This window comes from Pogona vitticeps, chromosome 2 (assembly GCF_051106095.1).
Source record: "Pogona vitticeps strain Pit_001003342236 chromosome 2, PviZW2.1, whole genome shotgun sequence".
Lineage (NCBI taxonomy): Eukaryota > Metazoa > Chordata > Lepidosauria > Squamata > Agamidae > Pogona > Pogona vitticeps.
In genome coordinates, this window is record NC_135784.1 from 101,120,688 (window position 1) to 101,142,595 (window position 21,908).

General features: G+C 41.4%; 1 protein-coding gene across 3 annotated transcripts in view; it reads right to left on the bottom strand.

Moving 5' to 3' along the window:
• Positions 1-21,908, bottom strand: part of PCBD2 (pterin-4 alpha-carbinolamine dehydratase 2) — a 45,801-nt gene that overhangs the window by 23,377 nt on the left and 516 nt on the right. The window contains exons 2-3 of one of the 3 annotated variants that reach the window (XM_072990135.2): positions 20,739-20,860; positions 11,779-11,910 (exon numbers count right to left, since the gene is read on the bottom strand). In XM_072990135.2, coding sequence (XP_072846236.2) covers positions 11,779-11,910; positions 20,739-20,741 — 135 coding nt within the window. In that variant the 5' untranslated portion in view covers positions 20,742-20,860. The remainder of the gene's footprint in view (positions 1-11,778; positions 11,911-20,738; positions 20,861-21,908) is intronic. The other 2 variants (XM_072990134.2, XM_020794440.3) reach the window with 2 other exon arrangements.

Consider the following 21,908-nt stretch of genomic DNA (forward strand, 5'->3'; position numbering starts at 1 on the left):
AAACATATTCCAAACAAATTCTGTTTATAAGACAATGAAATAAGACAGGTGAAGATATTCTTCTTGCTGTGTAAATGTGTAACCCAGCACATGTTGCATGTACTATAGACACAATGTTTGGGACATCAACACACTTTTCTTTTGACAGTTTAGCTACAAAAGATGAATCCCATCCTGACATCCCTGAGGTCCCAGATTGATGGACTTGCTATAGCAGTGGTCCCCAACTTTGCGCCTCCAGATGTTCTTGGACTTCAATTCCCAGAAATTCTGGCCAGCAGAAGTGGTGGTGAAGGCTTCTGGGATTGTAGTTCAATAACATCTGGAGGCCCAAGGTTGAGGACCACTGTGCTATAGGGTTGAGGCCTGATAATTACACACACAACAAACCATGTTACCGGTCACCAGGGCCCTCTGTTTGTTTATAGATGCAGGGAGGGCAAGAAGCTCTCATACTAGCAGTACAGTGACATGAGCTACAGCTGCACTGCCAGTTAAGAGTACACCTCCTAGTGGGCCAGTTGGTGCACTGGTTGTTTCTCTGAAAAGACCTAGGAAGGGCTGTTCTCTCTCTGGCTCACCTCTTAGGCTGATACACAGATATGCCATGTGACCTGGCCTCCATGCTGGGCTATCTAAACTGCCAAGAGTGAAAGTGGCCATATGTTTGCTGCTGTGCTCACTATTCTTTCAAAGCCTTCCAAGTGAAATTTCTCACCAAAACACTTTGGAAAGATTCCTTCTTCTTTGCCCTCACTCTGACTATTCAGCAACTGATGTATTCAAACAAGGGGTAGGGAGAAACTTGACAGAGTATCAATCTGTTCCTGAAAGAATTTCAAGATGGTAGGCCCCCTCCTCCAACTGTTGCATTAATCTAGTGGTGATGTTTCAAGATCCACTACCCTCTCCCCACATCTGTTGCACCCTCTTTACATCAGATCTTGGAACTGCTGTGTATGGGGTGAAACACCCACCAATTTATCTTCAAATATTTCAACCAAGCAACAAGAAATAGACATTTATCTTTTTAAAGAAATGGTAAGCAGATTAAATTTGACTCCAGTCCATTCTGTGCAACTCATTACAAAACAGTCCTTCATATGTACCTCAGCTAGAGAAGACCCTGCACTGCTGGCTATGAGAAAGTCCAATACAACAAGCTCATGAAGTTGCTGACATACCAAGGTATTGATTAGAGATGTTTGCTCAGTTGGAAAGCTGCACTGACAGCAAAAAGCTGCAGCAAATCTTGAAGAATGTGACAAAACGCAGAAATACAAAATAGGAATATGACAAAGGTGTACACATTTGCCACTGCTTTTCACCTTCAAGGACATCTTTAGGGAAGCACTTGCTGATTCAAATGATAACACTATTGCTAACAGAAAAGTTATGAACAATATGTGATTTGCTGATCATACAATATTATTAGTTGACAGCTGAGATGGCCTGCAAAGGTTTTACAATAAAGCAATAGTCTTAAAATGCATATTTAAAAAAAACAGAACCATATTAATTAGTAAAAAGCCAGCAGTCCAAGAAATACAATTAAAAATACAAAATGTAAACCTAGAACTGCTGGCAAATACAACTAACTTGGAATTTGGTTGAATGAACAGCAGGACTATAGTCATATATTAAAAGTAATCTAAAATGAATAATTTAATATGGAGCAAAACTCACAATTGGCTTTGAGAATATATGCTGTACAGTGCTATGTAATCATGGTTCTATAGTACCACATGAAATTGAGCGAACAGAGGTGGCTATAAAAAAAGGAAGAAGCATTTGAATTTTGGATTTATGTCAGGATCAACTTCCTGAATCAAAAAGGTGTCTAATAAAGATAAAGGACAAAAATTGTAGGGACCTCACAGAAGCAGAAGACATCAAGAAGAGGTGGCAAGAATACACAGAGGAATTATAGTGTGCTGCTTATAGCGTGCTGCTACCAAAAAGATCTGGATATCCCGGACAACCCAGATAGTGTGGTTGCTGATCTTGAGCCAGACATCCTGGAGAGTGAAGTCAAGTGGGCCTTAGAAAGCTTGTCTAACAATAAGGCCAGTGGAGGTGATGGCACTCCAGTGGAACTATTTAAAATCTTAAAAGATGACGCTGTTAAAGTGCTACATTCAATATGCCAGCAAGTATGGAAAACTCAACAGTGGCCAGAGGACTGGAAAAGATCAGTCTACATCCCAATCCCAAAGAAGGGCGGTGCCAAAGAATGCTCCAACTACCGTACAACTGCACTCATTTCCCACGCTAGCAAGGTTATGCTCAAAATCCTACAAGGTAGGCTTCAGCAGTTTCTGGACTGAGAACTTCCAGAAGTACAAGCTGGATTTCGAAGGGGCAGAGGAACTAGAGACCAAATTGCTAACATGCACTAGATTATGGAGAAAGCCAGAGAGTTCCAGAAAAATATCTACTTCTGCTTCATTGACTATGCAAAAGCCTTTGACTGTGTGGACCACAACAAACTATGGCAGGTCCTTAAAAAAATGGAAGTGCCTGACCACCTTATCAACCTCCTGAGAAATCTATACATGGGACAGGAAGCAACAGTTAGAACTGGATATGGAACAACTGATTGGTTCAAAATAGGGAAAGGAGTATGACAAGGCTGTATATTGTCCCCCTGCTTATTTAACTTATATGCAGAATACATCATGAGAAAGGCCGGACTGGAGGAATCCCAAGCCGGAATTAAGATTGTCGGAAGAAATATCAACAACCTCCAATATGCAGATGATACCACTCTGAGGGCAGAAAGTGAGGAGGAATTAAGGAACCTTGTAATGAGGGTGAAAGAGGAGAGTGTAAAAACGGTCTGAAGCTCAACATCAAAAAAACTAAGATCATGGCCACTGGTCCCATCACCTCCTGGCAAATGGAATGGGAAGATATGGAGGCAGTGATAGATTTCACTTTCTTGGACTCCATGATCACTGCAGATGGTGACAGTAGCCACGAAATCAAGACACCTGCTTCTTGGGAGGAAAGCAATGACAAACCTTGACAGCATCTTAAAAAGCAGAGACATCACCTTGCCAACAAAAGTCCAAATAGTCAAAGCTATGGTTTTTCCTATAGTGATGTATGGAAGTGAGAGCTGGACCACAAAGAAAGCTGACTGCCAAAGAATTGATGCTTTTGAATTGTGGTGCTGGAGGAGGCTCTTGAAAATCCCCTGGACTGCAAGGAGAACAAACCTATCTGTGTTGAAGGAAATCAACCCTGAGTGCTCACTGGAAGGACAGATCCGGAAGCTGAGGCTCCAATACCTTGGCCATCTCATGAGAAGAGAAGACTCCCTGGAAAAGACACTGATGTTAGGGAAGTGTGAAGGCAGGAAGAGAAGGAGACGACAGAGGATGAGATGGTTGGACAGTGTCATCGAAGCGACCAACATGAATTTGAGCCAACTCCGGGAGGCAGTGGAAGACAGGAGGGCCTGGCGTGCTCTAGTCCATGGGGTCATGAAGAGTCGGACATGACTAAACAACTAAACAACAACAAAAGTGAATGAAGACCAAGATACTATAAAACCTATTAAATGCCAAAAGCTACTATACACTTGATTACATGACAAGATATTAAAAGCACCGATTTTAACAGTTTATAATTCAAGGTAAAACAAATGTTAAAAAAAGAAGTGCAGGAAAGAAAAGAATTAACTGATTGAAGAGCCTTGAGGACTGACCTGGATGAAAGACAACTTAATCATTTAGAGCTGCCACAGCTAAAGTTAGGATAGCCATGATGACATCCAATGTCTGGCAGAAGGAAAAGAAGAACCAGATAGTCTCTAATCAAGGCCAAGGCCATCTGTAACTATTTGTAAATACTCTAATGGCACACAAGTAACAGAGAGAAATCTGTATGCTTTACTCTGGGCTTCAGGAACAGGTAGATTAGATAAATGTCCAGAAATGCTATTGAATTTGTTGTGGGAGGCCTTTCCATGCACTGACTGAGCAGTTCTACAAATACATGCCAAGCTGAAACAATTTTTTCTTGAATGTCTCAGGTATTCTAGCACACACCAACTCCTGCAGTAACTGGTTCCACTGTTGTACTGCTCTAACAGTTAGGAAGTTTTTCCTGATATTCAACTGAAATCTGGCTTCTTTAACTTGAGCCCATTGTTGCGTGCCCTGCACTCTGGGATGATCGAGAACATATCTTCCCCCGCCTCTGTATGACAGCCTTTCAAATAGTATGATCATATCATATCATCTCTCAGTCTTCTTTTCTCAAGGCTAAACATGCCCAATTCTTTCAGCCTTTCCTCATAAGGCTTGGTTTACAGCCCCTAGACCATCTTTGTTGCCCTCCTCTAAACCTGTTCCAATTTGTTAGCATCCTTCTTGAAGTGTGGTGTTGAGAACTGGACACAATGCTCAAGGTGAGGCCTAACCAGTGCTGAATAGAGGGGGACTAGCACCTCGTAGGACTTGGAAACTATACTTCTATTAATGCAGCCTTAAATAGCATTAGCCTTTTTTGTAACCACATCACACTGTTGGATCATATTTAGCTTGTGATCTACGACAATTCCAAGATCCTTCTTGCTCCTAGTTTTGCTGAGCCAGGTATCCCCCATCTTGTAACTGTGCAATTGGTTTCTTTTTCCGAGGTGCAGTACTTTCATTCTGTTGCTTTCGGCTCAGTGCTCCATCCTATCAAGGTCATTTTCAATTTTGTTTCTGTCTTCTAGGCTATTATCTATTCCGCCCAATTTTGTACCATCTGCAAATATGACAAGCATTCCTTGCACTCCCTCATCCAAGTCATTAATAAAAATATTGAAGAGCACTGGGCCCAGGACTGAGCCTTGGGGTACCCCACTAGTTATATCCTCCCAGTTAGAGAAGGACCCATTAATCATCACCTTCTGAGTACGATTCTGTAGGCAATTGTGTATCCTCCTGACACTAGATCTATCCAGCCTGCACCTAGTTAGCTTGCTAATCAGGATATAATGGGGCACTTTGTCAAAAGCTTTGCTGAAGTCAAGATATACTACATCTACAGCTTTCCTTCTGTCTATCAAGGAGGTTACCTGATCAAAAAATGAGATCAAATTAGTTTGGCAGGATTTGTTCCTGACAAATCCGTGTTGGCTTTGAGGAATCAGTGGGATTCCTCAAATGTATGATTTTGTTCAATTGGGCAGGCAGTCTCACATGCAGTCTTCCTACATTAAACTGTTCCTCGTGTGCTTAACATATAGCCAATCAGGAATCTTAAAGTTCTGCCTTGCAGCCTTGGAAACACTTTCTGTTTTAAATATTAAAGCACTGACACATACAGTTTACTTTCGCATAGCAGATATAAAGAGGCAAAAAAAAGCTGTATTAAAAGCTCAATGAAGTCTTAAACTTGGGAGTCATTATTTACTAAACAAAGTCATTTCTGTAAACTGCCTTGAAGTATTCTAGCCTGTTCTGTAGTTCTTCAGCATGTGCCCCCTTTTCTAAATATCCTTCTCTCTTGTTGCCATTTGGCCAAAATAAACAGGAAGCTTGACTGACAATAAAGGAGAAGGGAGAAAACACCACAACAGCTTTCAAAACCAAGAAACCCCATTAACCCTTTTAGCTGTTTTATGCTATTTTATACTACATACACAACATGTTTTAAAAAACTTTCCCAGTCCAATACACTATATTGAAGGAAATTTCTTGTATCATTGTCAAGTCATTAAATGCTGCAGTGGGGAATTCTAGTTTTTAAAGACATTTCTAGTTTTTAAGAAGAATTAATCTTAATGGATAATTGCATTGCATAAATATGCCTTTAAAAGAAACACAGGACAGAAACCTGGATATACATTAATAGTTTATTTAGAGAACCCCATAGCAATATTTTAAGAATTTGGTTTGGTTTCCTCAAACCTTCTTGTTCCCTGGTGCTTTCTGAGGAAAGGGGGGAAAAGCACACACAGGAGAGACAAAACTCAAGGGCTGCTAATGACAACATTAGTTTTCCTCCCAAAAGGCAAAGTATTCAAGCAAAAAAATACCAGAAGCATTGAAACACTGCCTTTCATTCTAGAGGGGAATAAATAAAATGATCATATTTCCAGCAGCATCTTTCCTGGTTCAAATGGGGACATGGCTTTCCCCAGTGACCAGCATTCACTGCAGGCTGCGCATCAACAGAAGATTTTCTGAGAGAAGACAAATTGAGCCACGATTCATGGAAATCCTTGGCCTGAGTTTTGTCCCTGCTATATAGTCCATGGCCAAAATCCTCTTGCACAGCTATGCAAAAGGTATAACTTTGGTGGCAAACTGCCTCTGGTTAAAAATGTCTGTAGATGTTATGTGTTGCACAGTGAGTCATACAACTCAGTATGCGGCTGATAATGTTTATGGACATTCTTATCCTGAGGAAATCTGCTTCTAAAAGTTACACCATTTATGTTATGTCAGTGTAACAAAGCAAGAGAGTTTGAGCTTCTAGGCAGTTCTGAGCAAGTGTCTCTCTCCTCGGAATTAGCACCTCTGCTCTCCTCTCTCTCTATAGGGAATAATAAAATCATGACAATGGGTGGAGAACAACTGCAGAGGTGGGATTTTCACTCATCCCCAGTCCTTTGTCCATCTAACCAGGCTATTCAGACCAGGGGGAAGTGAAACCAATGAGGAGATATCAGAGCTCTCCTACCAACTCTGCTCAGACTGAAGAAGCTACTTGAATGAGTAGCCAAACCTTTCAACCTAATACTGTAAGAAAAAAGTCTAGTTGACATGATTTAACTTCTAGATACGTATTCCTGACAATGACCATGTCTGCATTTAAGTAACACTTGGGTAGAACAAAAGCAATGTTATGCTAAAAGAAGGAAAGTACATTTATAGCTCACAGAAATGACAGCACTGCATTCAAGGAAAAGATTACAAAAGACAACTCTCTTCTGGCTTTCTGTATAGAAGTATCAATATACTCTGCAACCACACTTTGCACGTAAGCTTCCATAGCTCATCTTTGTTTAAAAAGTAAAGATTGTTAGTATTTTACAGAAGTGTTCCATGAGTATGTTATTAGTGAAAACTAAACTACCTTTGAGCCATATTTAGCCTAACTTGCAAAGAATCTGTCCATGCATTCTGCTGCTGAAACTAAGCAGCAAATTAATATAATTAGGGCTATGATTTTATAAAATGTTGTGAAGAGAAAGGCTGTAATCCACAAAAGCTCTCATCAAAACAGATCTTGGTCTTATTAAAGGTGCCACAATATTATTGTTTCTGTTTTTGTGATGTATGCAATGAAGTATTTTAGCATTTGTTGATACATTTGTCTTCAAAACCTGAGGTGAATAATTCTACAATTTCCTATGCATTATAGTTCATTTGTATTATCTATGAAGTCAAAGAAATTTCAATAAAGAGATCAAACAATTGAGTATCATCAACAAAACTCTAAATAATATTGGGTCCCTACTTGTATGACAAACTACATCTGAAGCATGAAGTGGTGGTTGGGGTGAATCCTCTATCAACATAATACCATAAGCAGGAGCAGGATCTGCCTCTATACTTGCCAGCGGTAATCGACTAAGGGCATCAGCAGGTCCCAATGCTTTTGTTGGACAGTGACATAACACATAATCATATGTTGCAAGAAACACAGACCAATGCAGCATCCGGAGAGACAATACTTGAGGCGTCTGTCAATCTGAGGCAAAAATTCCTAACCATGGTTTGTGGTCCATAACAATTTCAAATCGCCGGCCATACACATAATCTTGACATTTCTTTAGTCCTGCAACAAGAGCAAGCACTTCCTTATCAATTTGTGCATAGTTTTTCTTAATCACCGATAAAATCCTCGAAAAATACAGCAGTACCTCGGTTACGAAATTAATGCGTTCTCCAGGACATTTCGTAATGCAAAAAATTCACAAACTGAAATGCGGTTTCCCATAGGAATGCATGCACGGGGGGTGCGCTGTAAACCTCCCAGGCACAATGCAAACTTGCTTCGTATTTGCGGGAAAAAATCGTAAATTGGGGCATTATTTTCAATGGATTTTTGTTCGTAAACCAAAAATTACATTAACCGAGGAATTTGTAAACCAAGGTATGCAATCAGAGCTTCCTGCCCATTAGACATACTCAACATGGTGCCTAATACATATGGGGATGCATCACATGCTAGGACAATCGGTTTCCTTTCATTAAAACAGGTGAGCATGCTTTCAGGAAACAACAGATTTTTTACAGCCTCAAATGCCTCATTCTGCTTCCAGTCCCATGCCCAATGGGTCTTCCTATCCAACAACCAATGTGGCTCAGCCACCAAAGGTTGATGGGGTAAAATGCATAGTAAAAATTTAAAAGTCCCAAAAATGAATGAAGTTCCTTTTTTGAACGTGGCATGGGGCATTCCTTATTGCTTGTATTTTGGTGTCTGTGGAATGGACACCCCGCTGCATCTATCAAAAACATGAGAAACTCCACCTCTGACACCCCAGACTGACACTTTTCTTTTTCAGTCTTCAGTCCTGCATCCTGTAGGAGGCCCAGGACCTCTTGGAGACAGACAATTCCCCCACTGAACCTTCCCCCACCAGAATATCATCAAATTATGGAATAACTCCAGGAATTCCCTTCAGTAAACTCTCCATTAAACTTTGAAAAATTCCTGGGGCAACACTTACTCCAAACTGCAATCGCTTGATCTTAAACGCACCCCGGTGAGTCACTATTATATGAGTCTCTGCTGTGGCATCACCTGCCGGCAATTTTTGATATTCCTAGGCTCGAACCAGTTTAGCAAAAACCCTTCCCCTGCCAATGATGCCAAGAAATGACTTACTACTGGAATGGGGTTTGCGTGTTGTTGTAACGCCTTATTAATAGTACACTTATAATCCGCACAAATGCACACCATACCATTTGCCTTCAGGGAAGTCACAGTTGGGCTTTCCCATTGATCATGTGACACTGGTTCTAATATTCGCTGCATGATCAGCCAATCTAATTCCTCATCTATTTGGGGCTTTAATGCAAATGGACTTCTCCTGGCCCTCAAACACCTAGGTACTACAGCTGATATTGGTGGGCCCTTATATAACCTCAATGAATCATCAAATATACTGGGGAACTCCCAATAAATTGTTTCAGCATTTAACTGGTCTACTTGATGAACACCCAGCACTGTAATGCCCAATGGCTCAAACCAGTCCAAGCCCAGCAGGTTTGTCCCATGTCCTTCCACAACAAAGAGCTGCAGGAGGCTGCTGAACCTCTGATAGTCCACTCAAAATGCCCCAATCCCTGCTACTGGAACATGCCATCCCTGAAAGTCTATCAGCTATACTGGTAGTGGTTCCAAGCACTGATTCCCTTTCACTGTACAGATCCAACGAAAAGTCTCTCTTTAAATTAACAACAGGGCTGACCCTAAATCAACCTCCTTTTATATGGGACCTCTTGAAAGTACACTATTACTCTAGTTTTTTCACGTGTTTGCATTTGGACACTCTGGATGAGGCCAAGATCAGAGTGATTAATAACAGAATGACACCACTCCACAGAATGTCCTCCCTTCCATTCTTCCTGTGCTTTATGTTGTGACAGGGAGGCTTTAATAGTACTAGACCAACAACAATGGGCAATATGACCCAGCCTGCCACATGCCCTGCATTTCACATCATGGAAATGGCAGGACCTCCTCTCACACTGGCCTCCCCAGTTTGTACATCCTGTCCCATGAGGCAGTTCATTCCTTTTCACTTTCTGTATCTTAGTCTGATGTACTTTCCCTTCCTCTCCAGAATTATCCTCCACACTCCCCTGAAGGACTGGCTCAGCTTTCCATGGCGGGAGTGATGTGCGTGTCATGCGGTCCTAATGCATTGATACGTCTGCTGCCTCCACTGCCACTACCTCCTCCAGACCTATATTAAAGGTCAGTTCCTTCTCAGCAAACAAACACTACTGCAATTTCTCATCCCCCAGTCCACACACCAGCTGATCCCTCAATGCTGTTTCTAAATCTGTAAATTTACAGTGCATGGCTGCTTGTCGCAAATCTGTTACAAATCCTGTGATCGACTCTCCTTGTGCTTGGTCCCTTTTATAGAATAGATGATGGCAAGCTATTTCAGAGGGCTGAGGTGAAAAGTGATTCTTCAATTTCTCTTTAACAACATTAAACAAGGTTTCCTGCAGTGACACTGGTGCAATAAGTGCCCTGGCAATTTCAAAAAGTTGCCGCCCACAAACACTAAAAATGTAGCCTTCTACAAGGCCACATCTGTAATTCCCTGAGCAGTCAAATAAAACTCGAAGTGTGTTATGTAAGAGTCCCAATCTTTGGCTGCTTCATCAAACGGCTCAAACTGACCCCTGCTAGCCGTTATCTCCGTCATGTCGCTTCTCGGGTGGGGCACTCACTTCAGTAATTAAAGCTATCTCCCTTGTCACATCCCACCTTTGTCACCAATATTAAATAGTGGATTCATAACTTCAAGTCATAAATTAGCATGCCTTTATTCAGCATTCCCAGTCAACAAGATAAGTACAAGAATGCTTAGTAAAACATACATGCACATTTATACAACACTCACCCAAGGAACCGCCCCACTCCCACTAATTTCCTGCATCTGGCCAACAACCCAACAGCACAGGCAAAAACCGTTCCCACTCCTACACTCACTACATAACAGTTTTCATTATACTATAAAACAGTATCAAAATATAGGTACAAAGCTGAGTTTGAAGCACATGTTTTCCTACATCTGTAGTCTGTTGGGCATTTGAGCATGCACATGTGTGTGGATAGCATGCATATAATTTTGGAAGCTTCCATCCATTAGAAGCCTTGAGGGACATGTAATTATTACAAAGAGAAGTTAAATGAGAAACTAGTTTAGCCCTGCAAAGGAGTGACACAAATGGCCCAGGTGACAGTTGCTGGAGAGCAGCAGCAACAACCCCCAGCTATTCCTCATGAGTCTCTCTCTTAGATGATAGAGCTGTAGGTAAAGAACCCTGTTCTATAGCCCACAAAGATTCCAGTCTCATAACCCGATAAGGTTTAAGCAGTGGAAAGAAATAGCTTTGTCTGAGAACGTCTAAGTAAGACAAGGTCTCAACATCCCACTCCAACTCATCCACCTCCTCTCTGTTTTAAATCCAAGTGTTCTAAAACAGGACAACCAATGTATCTACTTTCTCCATGTGCACATCAGTACAGAACAAAGCCAAGAGATTTTTAGTCTTCAGATGTTTTGGCTGCAATGTCCAAAAGGCTTTAGCACAAGCCACGGTGGGTGTGGTTGATGGGAGCTGTAGGCCAAAGCCCCTGGAGAGCCAAAGGTTTCCCAATCCTGATATACCACCTGAGGAACCAATCACCTTGCCAGCAGTTTCGTGGGCATTGGATCTGGACTAAGCTGGATGTGTTAAGGATCAAGCTATTAAGGAGAATTCAGGCTGCCATTCTAAACATACATGTGTGGCAATTGATTCCACTGAAATCACTGTGTCAATGTGTGAATAAAGGACTAGGTGCAAAACTCTGTTTTCAAGTTATAATTAAGTTGTAATAATGTTATTATCCCTCATTCAATGCCACATTTTATAAGAGAACACCATTGTCACATAATTATTCCCTGTAACTTTCCCCACTAGATTTAAGGTGCCAATCACTACACACAGCAAACTATGGTGGCTAACAAAATAAAAATAAGAACAAAACTGAATGGTTTTCTTTATATTAGGAACAGCCAGTGCTCATTTTGTTTACCTGATTAAAAGTTTGGAAGATGAATTCTTTGTATATAGCATCCCTTTCGGTGGCTTCAGACCAACCAGCAGCTTTGAGGTCATATAAAACTTGATTCCTTTCTTCTGTTGTCAACAAGTGAGACTTTGAAGACTAAGACAGAAAGGGGAGGGGGAAATGAAAATGAATTCAAAAACCAGTTTTAAAGTTCTGCTCCATTTTTTTTCCAAAAAAAGAACATATCCAATGTCATGCTGAATTTTGTTCGCAAAAAAAATGCTGCAAGACTACACTAATAGAACAAGTATTGCATTAGTTCATTGTATGTGTGCCACGGGGGGGGGGGGGGAATATTCATCCATTTACAGCCTCTAAAACCGACATATTACAGGCTACTATCATTAATTCAGCAAGAAACAAGTGGTACTGAATAGTCATTATTGTCTTTGAGTAAGGACACAGAAGATTGCACACACTGGTGTTCTAACACCGAAAAGACAGAGATAGACAATGTGTATCAGCAAAGCATATTGTGCGCTGAAATGTAAAATACATTTGAATTGCACTAGTTTCTCCCACTGAAATCAAAAAGACTGAGAGAAGCCTTGTTGATTTCAGTGGGGTTCTTTATCCATGATCAGAATTCAATGGTGTACTTTTGCTAGAATCCATTCTTTCTCACAGGACCAGTAATTACTAAAACACACATACACACACAAGCTCTCTGTGCTTATGTATGGTTGCCATAAATAAAAAAACTTGTTAGGGAAGAATGGGGAACTTTCTAAAGCAGGTTTTTAGGACCCACGCAAACCAGCAGCATGCTGGTAAGTAGCTCAGTAAGTTAGGTACCCAGCTACAGAGTCAGAGGTTGGTACTTTCATTCCCAATTGTGCCTCCTGGGAAAACAGCCAGCTTGTGTAGCCTTGGGCAAGTTGCACAGTCTCAGAATGCCTCCAGAAGAAGGGGTAAAACACTTCTACCTACTCTATGCCTAGAAAGTCCTGGCAAGAGTTGCTATAAATTGGAAATTACTTGATGGCACACAGTTAAGCCTGCAACAGAAGGGAGAGAAGAAAGAAGCCCTATTCCTTAGGCCTTGGATATAAAATAGACCATTGGATCTTGGCCCAAATCTTTTGTTCTGAACCAAATACGTGTTCAAAATTAAGCATATTTTACAGTGGGACTTCCGTATCCACATGATCGGTATCTGTGTTTTCACTTATCCATGGTTTGCTGCAGCCCTATGTACAATGCACATAAAAATAAATAAATACAAGGATCTCCCCATGTGGCCTTTATATAAGAGTCCCCTTGTATCTGCTGTTTCAGCCATCCATCGTAGATCATGAACTGATCCCCCGACCCACCCCACCCCCTACAGTACATGTTCCAAAGCACCTCTATGGTAGCATTATAAATGGGGAATATTGCAGGGTGATTTAAAATTGAAAAGTGATAAGCTTTAAATTAAGATAAAGGGAAGACTTGCACCAGTTCTGTATAATTGGCTACCAGTTGCTGCCCGGGCCCAATTCAAAGTGCTTGTTTTGACATATAAAGCCCTAAACGGCTTGGGCCCTGGATACCTGAAGGACCGCCTCCTTCCATATGAACCTACCCAGCAGTTAAGATCTAGCCAGGGGGCCCTTTTGAAAGAGCCATCCCTCAAGGAGGTAAGAGGGATGGCTTGCAGACAAAGGGCCTTTTTGGCAGCTGCCTCCAGACTATGGAATGCCCTCCCGACTGAGATTCGCCTGGCGCCGACACTGATGACATTTCGGCGCCAGGTCAAAACCTTCCTGTTCCAGAAGGCTTTTAACTGAAATAATATTAACTGTGGGTCTGATGGCAATTTTATATATATATATTAATTGTATTTTAATTGTACATATCTTTATTGTATTTTAAATGCTGTAAGCCGCCCAGAGACCTTTGGGTAGTGTGGGCGGCATATAAATTAAATAAATAAAATAAATAAATAAATAAATAAATAATTCTATAATTATATCTTCAGCTTTCTTCCCCAGAAGCAAAAAATACCTTTTTAAAAACAAAATGCAGCAAAGATAATCAGTGGGAATAACATTTTGGGCCTCAGTTCATAAGATACTACTGATCCACTAACCATGACAGATGAGCAGGAGCAAGCTGCTGGACTCGATGCCCCTTCTTCCTAGTTAAGAAGCAGGGAACTGCAATGCCCATCTGCCCTCACCAGCTAAGTCAGAGGTGAGGGATTAGAAAAGCTTCCCGAGAGTCACAAGTTCTCCATCCTGATCCAGGCCTCCCCATTGTGTTTCCAGTTTCCCCTTTAGCGTTCAAAATTTTTCCAAATTTAAAATAAAATGTAAAACTAAGGACTAACATTTTACTGTAATTGCATAAGCTCTCAGGGAACTGCCGCCCACTACATCAGATGCTTCTAACAAAAGGAGTTGCTGTCCACAACAGTTTATATCAAATAAAATGTCTCTATCTTTAAGGTGCCACAAAGTAGTTTTGCTATAACCATCTAATATGGTTCCCCACCCACCACTTAAAAACTAAGGACTGCATTTCTGGGTTAAGAGCAAACTCTGATTAGCACTAACCATGACTAAGATCAGTGCCACCATAACAATTACCAATAATTAAAATTAGGAGGAGGTTCATTTGGGAATCTGCATTCCTAAAACACATCCCACTAGTTAGGATTAAGGAATCTGAAGTGTTATGTCTGTATTTTAACTTTACCCTACACATTTATCATACACAGGAAGAAGTGGGTTAATACTACAAAAACCTAGGCCACAATTAATGTGTGCCTAAGACATATAAGGCATCTCAATAATTCCACTCTTGGTCTTAAAACAAGCTAAATATTCTAGAAATGTATTTCTAGCATTAAGGACATTTGGAACTGAACATATGTTTGTATTATTTAAAAATTATTATTACCATAGTTGAAAAATATCCTTACACATAGCAGAATGGCCAGTGCCCATATTTTTTGTCAAACAGAACAGTTTTACTGCATGAATTAAGTGTTTTACTGCATGACTTTACATGAGTTAGCCTATCATAATCTTACATGCTGTTTCCAAACTACAGGGAGCAAGTACTTGCTGTGATGTAGCCCGAGCAACAGCATCATTCCACACGGAAACATTTTCTTGCCTGTTTGCTGTAATGCAGGTAGAGCTGAAAAATTAGGGACACAGAGTACTGCCAAACTAGGGAAGAAAATATTTAGAGAACCAAATTTAAGATGAATTTTCTGACTATATTTTATCTCTTGTCCTCAAAATAAGCTACATTTGTATTACATTCTTGGTAAATTATTAATCTCACAGATGTCCTACTGTTAAATAAATAAAACATTTTGAATTTATACATAAGAGCTTTATCCCACTTGCCTGCTGGACATGGATCTCAGGGGCTCTATCAGAATTAAATAAGGGCTCACTTTCTTTTCGGACTTAAGAAAATCCAAATTTAAGTTGTTACTGAAACGATGTGACATTTTACTGTCAGACAGATATTTGGAGGCCAATATGAGCCAATACCCCTTCATGGATTGCTGCCTTGTCGTGGTGAAGGGGCTTGAGTAACTCAGAGAAGCTATGGGCTATGCCGTGCAGGGACACCCAAGATGAACAGGACATAGTGAAGAGTTCTGACTAAACACAATCCACCTGGAGTAGAAATTGGCAAGCCCACTCCAATATCTTTGCCAAGAATGCCCCATGATCAGAAACAAAAGGCTAAAAGATATGACGTTAGAAGATGGGCCCCTCAGGTCGAAAGGCGTCCAACATGCTACTGAGGAAGAGCGGAGGACAAGTACAAGTAGCTCCAGAGCTAATGAAGTGGTTGGGCCAAAGCCAAAAGGATGCCCAGCTGTGGACGTGCCTGGAACTGAAAGGAAAGTCCAATGCTGCAAAGAAAAATACTGCATAGGAACCTGGAATGTAAGACCTATGAACCTTGGGAAGCTGGAGGTGGTCAAGCAGGAAATGGCAAGAATAAACATCGACATCCTGGGCATCAGCGAACTAAAATGGACAGGAATGGGCGAATTCAGCTCAGATGATTATCATATCTACTATTGTGGGCAAGAATCCCGTAGAAGGAATGGAGTAGGCCTCATAGTCAACAAAAGAGTGGGAAAAGCTGTAATAGGATACAATCTCAAAAATGATAGAATGATGTCAATACGAATCCAAGGCAGACCTTTCAACATCAGAATAAACCAAGTTTATGCACCAACCACCATTGCTGAGGAGACTGAAATTGACCAATTTTATGAAGAATTACAACACCTTCTAGAACTGACACCAAAGAAAGATGTTCTTCTCATTCTAGGGGACTAGAATGCTAAAGTAGGGAGCCAAGAGATAAAAGGAACAACAGGGAAGTTTTGACTTGGAGTTCCGAACGAAGCAAGGCAAAGGCTAATAGAGTTTTGTCAAGAGAACAAGCTGGTCATCACAAACACTCTTTTCCAACAACACAAGAGGCGACTCTACACATGGAAATCACCAGATGGGCAATACCGAAATCAGATTGATTATGTTCTCTGCAGCCAAAGATGGAGAAGCTCTATATAGTCAGCAAAAACAAGACCTGGAGCTCATTGTGGCTTTGATCATCAGCTTCTTATAGCAAAGCTCAAGCTGAAACTGAAGAAGTAGGAAAAATCACTGGGCTACTCAGGTATAATCTAAACCAAACCCCTTATGAATACACAGTGGAAGTGAAGAACAGATTTAAAGAACTAGATTTGGTGGACAGAGTACCTGAAGAACTATGGATGGAGGCTCATAACATTGTACAGGAGGCAGCAACAAAACCATCACAAAGAGAAGGAAATGCAAGAAAGCAAAGTGCCTGTCCAAAGAGGCCTTACAAATAGCAGAGAAGAGAAGGGAAACAAAATGCAAAGGAGATAGGGAAGGCTACAGAAAATTGAATGTAGACTTCCAAAGAATAGCAAGGAGAGAGAGACAAGAGGGCCTTCTTAAATGAATAATGCAAAGAAATAGAGGAAAATAACAGAAATGGAAAAACCAGAGATCTGTACAGGAAAATTGGAGATATTAGAGGAACATTTTGTGCAAAGATGGACATGATAAAGGACAAAAATGGGAGGGACCTCACAGAAGCAGAAGACATCAAGAAGAGGTGGCAAGAATACACAGAGGAATTATATCAGAAAGATTTGGATATCCCGGACAACCCAGACAATGTAGTTGCTGACCTTGAGCCAGATATCCTGGAGAGTGAAGTCAAGTGGGCCTTAGAAAGCCTGGCTAACAACAAGACCAGTGGAGGTGATGACATTCCAGTTGAACTATTTAAAATCTTAAAAGATGGTGCTGTTAAGGTGCTACATTCAATATGCTAGCAAGTATGGAAAACTCAACAGTGGACAGAGGATTGGAAAAGATCAGTCTACATCCCAATACCAAAGAAGGGAAGTGCCAAAGAATGCTCCAACTACTGCACAATTGCACTCATTTCACATGCTAGCAAGGTTATGCTCAAAATCCTACAAGGTAGGCTTCAGCAGTATGTGGACCGAGAACTCCCAGAACTACAAGCGGGATTCCGAAGGGGCAGAGGAACTCGAGACCCAATTGCTAACATGCGCTGGATTATGGAGAAAGCCAGAGAGTTCCAGAAAAACATCTACTTCTGCTTCATTGATTATGCAATAGCCTTTGACTGTGTGGACCACAGCAAACTATGGCAAGTCCTTAAAGAAATGGGCATGCCTGACCATCTTATCCATCTCCTGAGAAACCTATATGTGGGACAGGAAGCAACAGTTAGAACTGGATATCGAACAACTGATTGGTTCAAAATTGGGAAAGGAGTGTGACAAGGCTGTATATTGTCCCCCGGCTTATTTAATTTATATGCAGAATACATCATGCGGAAGGCTGGACTGGAGGAATCCCAAGCCGGAATTAAGATTGCTGGAAGAAATATCAACAACCTCCGATATGCAGATGATACCATTCTGATGGCAGAAAGTGAGGAGGAATTAAAGAACCTTGTAATGAGGGTAAAAGAGGAGAGTGAAAAAAATGGCCTGAAAGTCAACATCAAAAAAACTAAGATCATGGCCACTGGTCCCATCACCTCCTAGGAAATAGAAGGGAAAGATATGGAGGCAATGACAGATTTTACTTTCTCCATGATCACTGCAGATGGAGACAGCAGCCACAAAATTAAAAGACGCCTGCTTCTTGGGAGGAAAGCGATGACAAACCTTGACAGCATCTTAAAAAGCAGAGACATCACCTTGCCAACAAAAGTCCGAATAGTCAAAGCTATGGTTTTTCCTGTTGTGATGTATGGAAGTGAGAGCTGGACCATAAAGAAAGCAGACCGCCGAAGAATTGATGCCTTTGAATTGTGGTGCTGGAGGAGGCTCTTGAGAGTCTCCTGGACTGCAAGGAGAACATACCTATCAATTCTAAAGGAAATCAACCCTGAGTGCTCCCTGGAAGGACAGATCCGGAAGCTGAGGCTCCAGTACTTTGGCCATCTCATGAGAAGAGAAGACTCCTTGGAAAAGACCTTGATGTTAGGAAAGTGTGACAGCAAGAGGAGAAGGGGACGACAGAGGATAAGATGGCTGGACAGTGTCTGCGAAGCAACCAACATGAATCTGACACAACTACAGGAGGCAGTGGAAGACAGGAGGGCCTGGCGTGCTCTGGTCCGTGGGGTCACGAAGAGTCAGACACGACTAAATGACTAAACGAAACGAACAAATGAGCCAATAATCAAACAACAAATGTTTAAATGTTGTACATTCATACAATAAAAATTACATTCTTGAAAAAAATGGTAAAACCAAACCAGAATATAAAATCTAATCAAGAAATTTTAATAATGTTCTAATCAGACACTTCGTCTATGCCACATGGAGTTTAAAATTCATCGTTTAGTCGTGTCCGACTCTTCGTGACCCCATGGACCAGAGCATGCCAGGCCCTCCTATCTTCCACTGCTTCCCGTAGTTGTGTCAAATTCATCTTGGTTGCTTCGATGACACTGTCCAGCCGTCTCATCCTCTGTCGTCCCCTTCTCCTCTTGCCGTCACACTTTCTTAACATCATGGTCTTTTCCAAGGAGTCTTCTCATGAGATGGCCAAAGTACTGGAGCCTCAGCTTCAGGATCTGTCCTTCCAGTGAGCACTCAAGGTTAGTTTAAAATTAGTAAAACCCATAATACATTCTCATTTCTGTTTATACTTTCATTATACACCACTCACCTTCCTCTCCTCGAACTATGTATTGATAATTCCACTCTCCTCTCCTTGACCAATTTATTTAAAATTTAAAAACTTTCCATTGGTCATTTTCCCTAGCCATTCAAATCTAGATGTACTATATTTAATTGAAAGCAAAACGTTGTTTTAATGGCACCTGAAATCTCAATCATTTCAATAACCAGCCTCTGAAGTTTGAACCATATACAGTAGTACCTCGGTTTATAAACTGCTCGGTTAACATAATTTTCGGTATACACACAGAAATCCATTGAAAATAATGCCTTGGTTTACTTTTTTTGCTGTTTGTTTGCATTTACAAAGAAAGTTTCCCCAGGATGCATTGTGTCTGGAGGTTTGTAGCACCTCCCCCGTTGCTATGGCAATCCGTGTTGTGGTTTACAAATTTTTTTGCTTTACATAATGTCTTGTAGAACACATTAATTTCAAAAACCGAGGTACTACTGTACAGTAGTCAAATACATGTGAAGAGGCCATTTTTATCTGAAGTCTCAGTCCTAACCACCAGATGGCACTGTGTTTCAAAACGAAATACTCAAGAAAAAGAAAACATGAACCGATTTCCCTTTATTAATTTTACAAACATTAAAATAAATATAACAAGCATAAATACAACCCTTAAAAGCATAATCTGACACAAGCAAAACAACTACAATGAGCAAGCAGTTAATATACATATATGTATTACATATTTCTTATTAAATACAGTAATTACTTGTGAGAAACAAACAAGATTCACTAATTCTATATGGAGAAATTTTGATATCCCAATTATATTTATAATCATCCTTCCTGTCACACTTCCTTTACTGCATGTAATGAATAAAATAGTGGTATTTAGTATTTTTATGTGGACAAATGCTATTACATAACTGATAATATAATTATTAATAAATGTATTTCTTTTTCTATTTTGATTAATTTTAAAACAGCCAGTTCCTTTTGTATGTATAAGTTGAAAAGAAAACAAAAATATTTTAAACTTCCATTTCCTATCAGAGGAGAAAAGTAGGCATGCTATTATTCAATTTTTTAAAAAACATAAATTCTTCTACAGATGTTGGGGATAAATGGGGGGGGGGGATTGACCATAACTTTCAACTTCCCAGAGAAAATTCACATGCTTTCCTGCAGCTTGCCTGAATGGACTCATGTCAAATCAATAGTTTCCACCTGTCCATCCTTTCCAAAATCATTTTCTGAGTGCTAGGCAACCTCTTCAGAACCAAGAACAGGAAGCATGGAAGATTGGAAGGGAAACATAAACATCCTCCCCTCTGGACTCCCTCTGTGACCTCTTTTTGCTGCAGAGAAATCTGGAGATAAAATATATAACCCTGTTTAGCTGGATTCCAAGTCCTCCATAGGATGAAGAGACTTGGTTGCACAGAGTTCACAATCAATTGACAACTGTAACCGTGTTCAGCGGATAACTGTTACAGTTTCTCTTCAGACCTTTCCTTTCCTATCAACATGAAGGAAGAAGGGTAGCATGCATATTTCCACCCACCTACAGTGCTTACAGCATGACCATATTGTCTGGCTATCACAGAGGGACTTTAAATAAATGTATTGGTTATGAAAATAAGATCTATTTTGGATCAGCTCAAAGGCCCATCAGTTCACACCAATGGCCACAGATCCCTATGGGAAGGTCCCAAGGAGAATATAATCACAGCTGCTACCTACCATCTCTAATCCAGCCAGGCTGCATTATGGCTGTTTCAGGAATCTGTGCAATGTTGACATTTCAGTGTCCAGACATTGTTTACACATGGCATTGCAAAGGTCAACTTTCCCATTTCAGTTTTCTGCAAGAAAACACTACTGGGTGACTTTAGCCATTCATATAGTCTAGGGTGCTCTCCTAGGAGGAAGCCATCAATAAATTCCCTTTCCCAAACCAGGAAAGAGAAAGAGTTGTGTGACTGTGATAGTTCCTTCTCTCCCTTTTCAGAAAGGAAGCAAGGAACAGAACTGGTCTGTCACTTGCTCTAACTTGCACAGTTGACAGGTGGGGTAGTCAAGAATAAAATCCTGCCTTCAGATTGTTGTTCTTATGTTCCATCAAGTTATGCTCCCAACTTGTCCATCCTGCACATTTTACAAGATCCACAGAATTTATCTATCTATTATAAAGGCTGGAAGTGGATTCCAGCTTCCCTTTCCCCACCCCCCATAACCACTAGTCTGCTAAATGCAAGATTGTTCCCCTCCTGGACATGGAATGACTGTATCCCACGGATGCCAAATTCCCAGTCTTGAACTAGGACAATCCAGAGGTGAGCCTACCATCCAAGTGGGAATGTGTTAGGAGCCTGCTTTGTGAACGGGACCCAGGCAGGGAGGCCCAGAAACGGAAGACCACCGTCCACTTTCACTCCCACTCGGCTGAGGCCACCCTACCTTCTGCTAAGCGGTGCCAGCTCCTCAAAAGCTACCTGTCCTGCTTTCAGCAATGTCTGGATAGGCAGGTTGGTGGCAGTAGCGGGCCGGCAGGGAGGGAGCGGGGGGGGGGGGGCGTCAAAGGAGGGAAGAAGGCAAAGCAACCCCAGCGGCAACCGCGGCTCTCTCCTTTTCCTCTCCTCTCAGGCGGCCGGGAACGGCTGTGCCCCCCCCCCGGTCTCGCCTGCTCCCTGCCTGGCAGCGCCAGCCTCAGCCCACTTGCCCGCCTTTAAAGCCAGCGCGGGCAAGTCAAGAGGAGGGAAGGAGGGACAAGGGAAGGAGGCCCAGCAGGACAAGGCGAGTCCAAGGGGCGCGGAAAGCGCAGGGCTAGTGCCGAAGGGCAAGAGCGCGACAAGGGAGAAGACAAGGCAGCCTCCTCCCTCGCCCAGCAGCAGGAGTGGGCGAGGCGCTGGA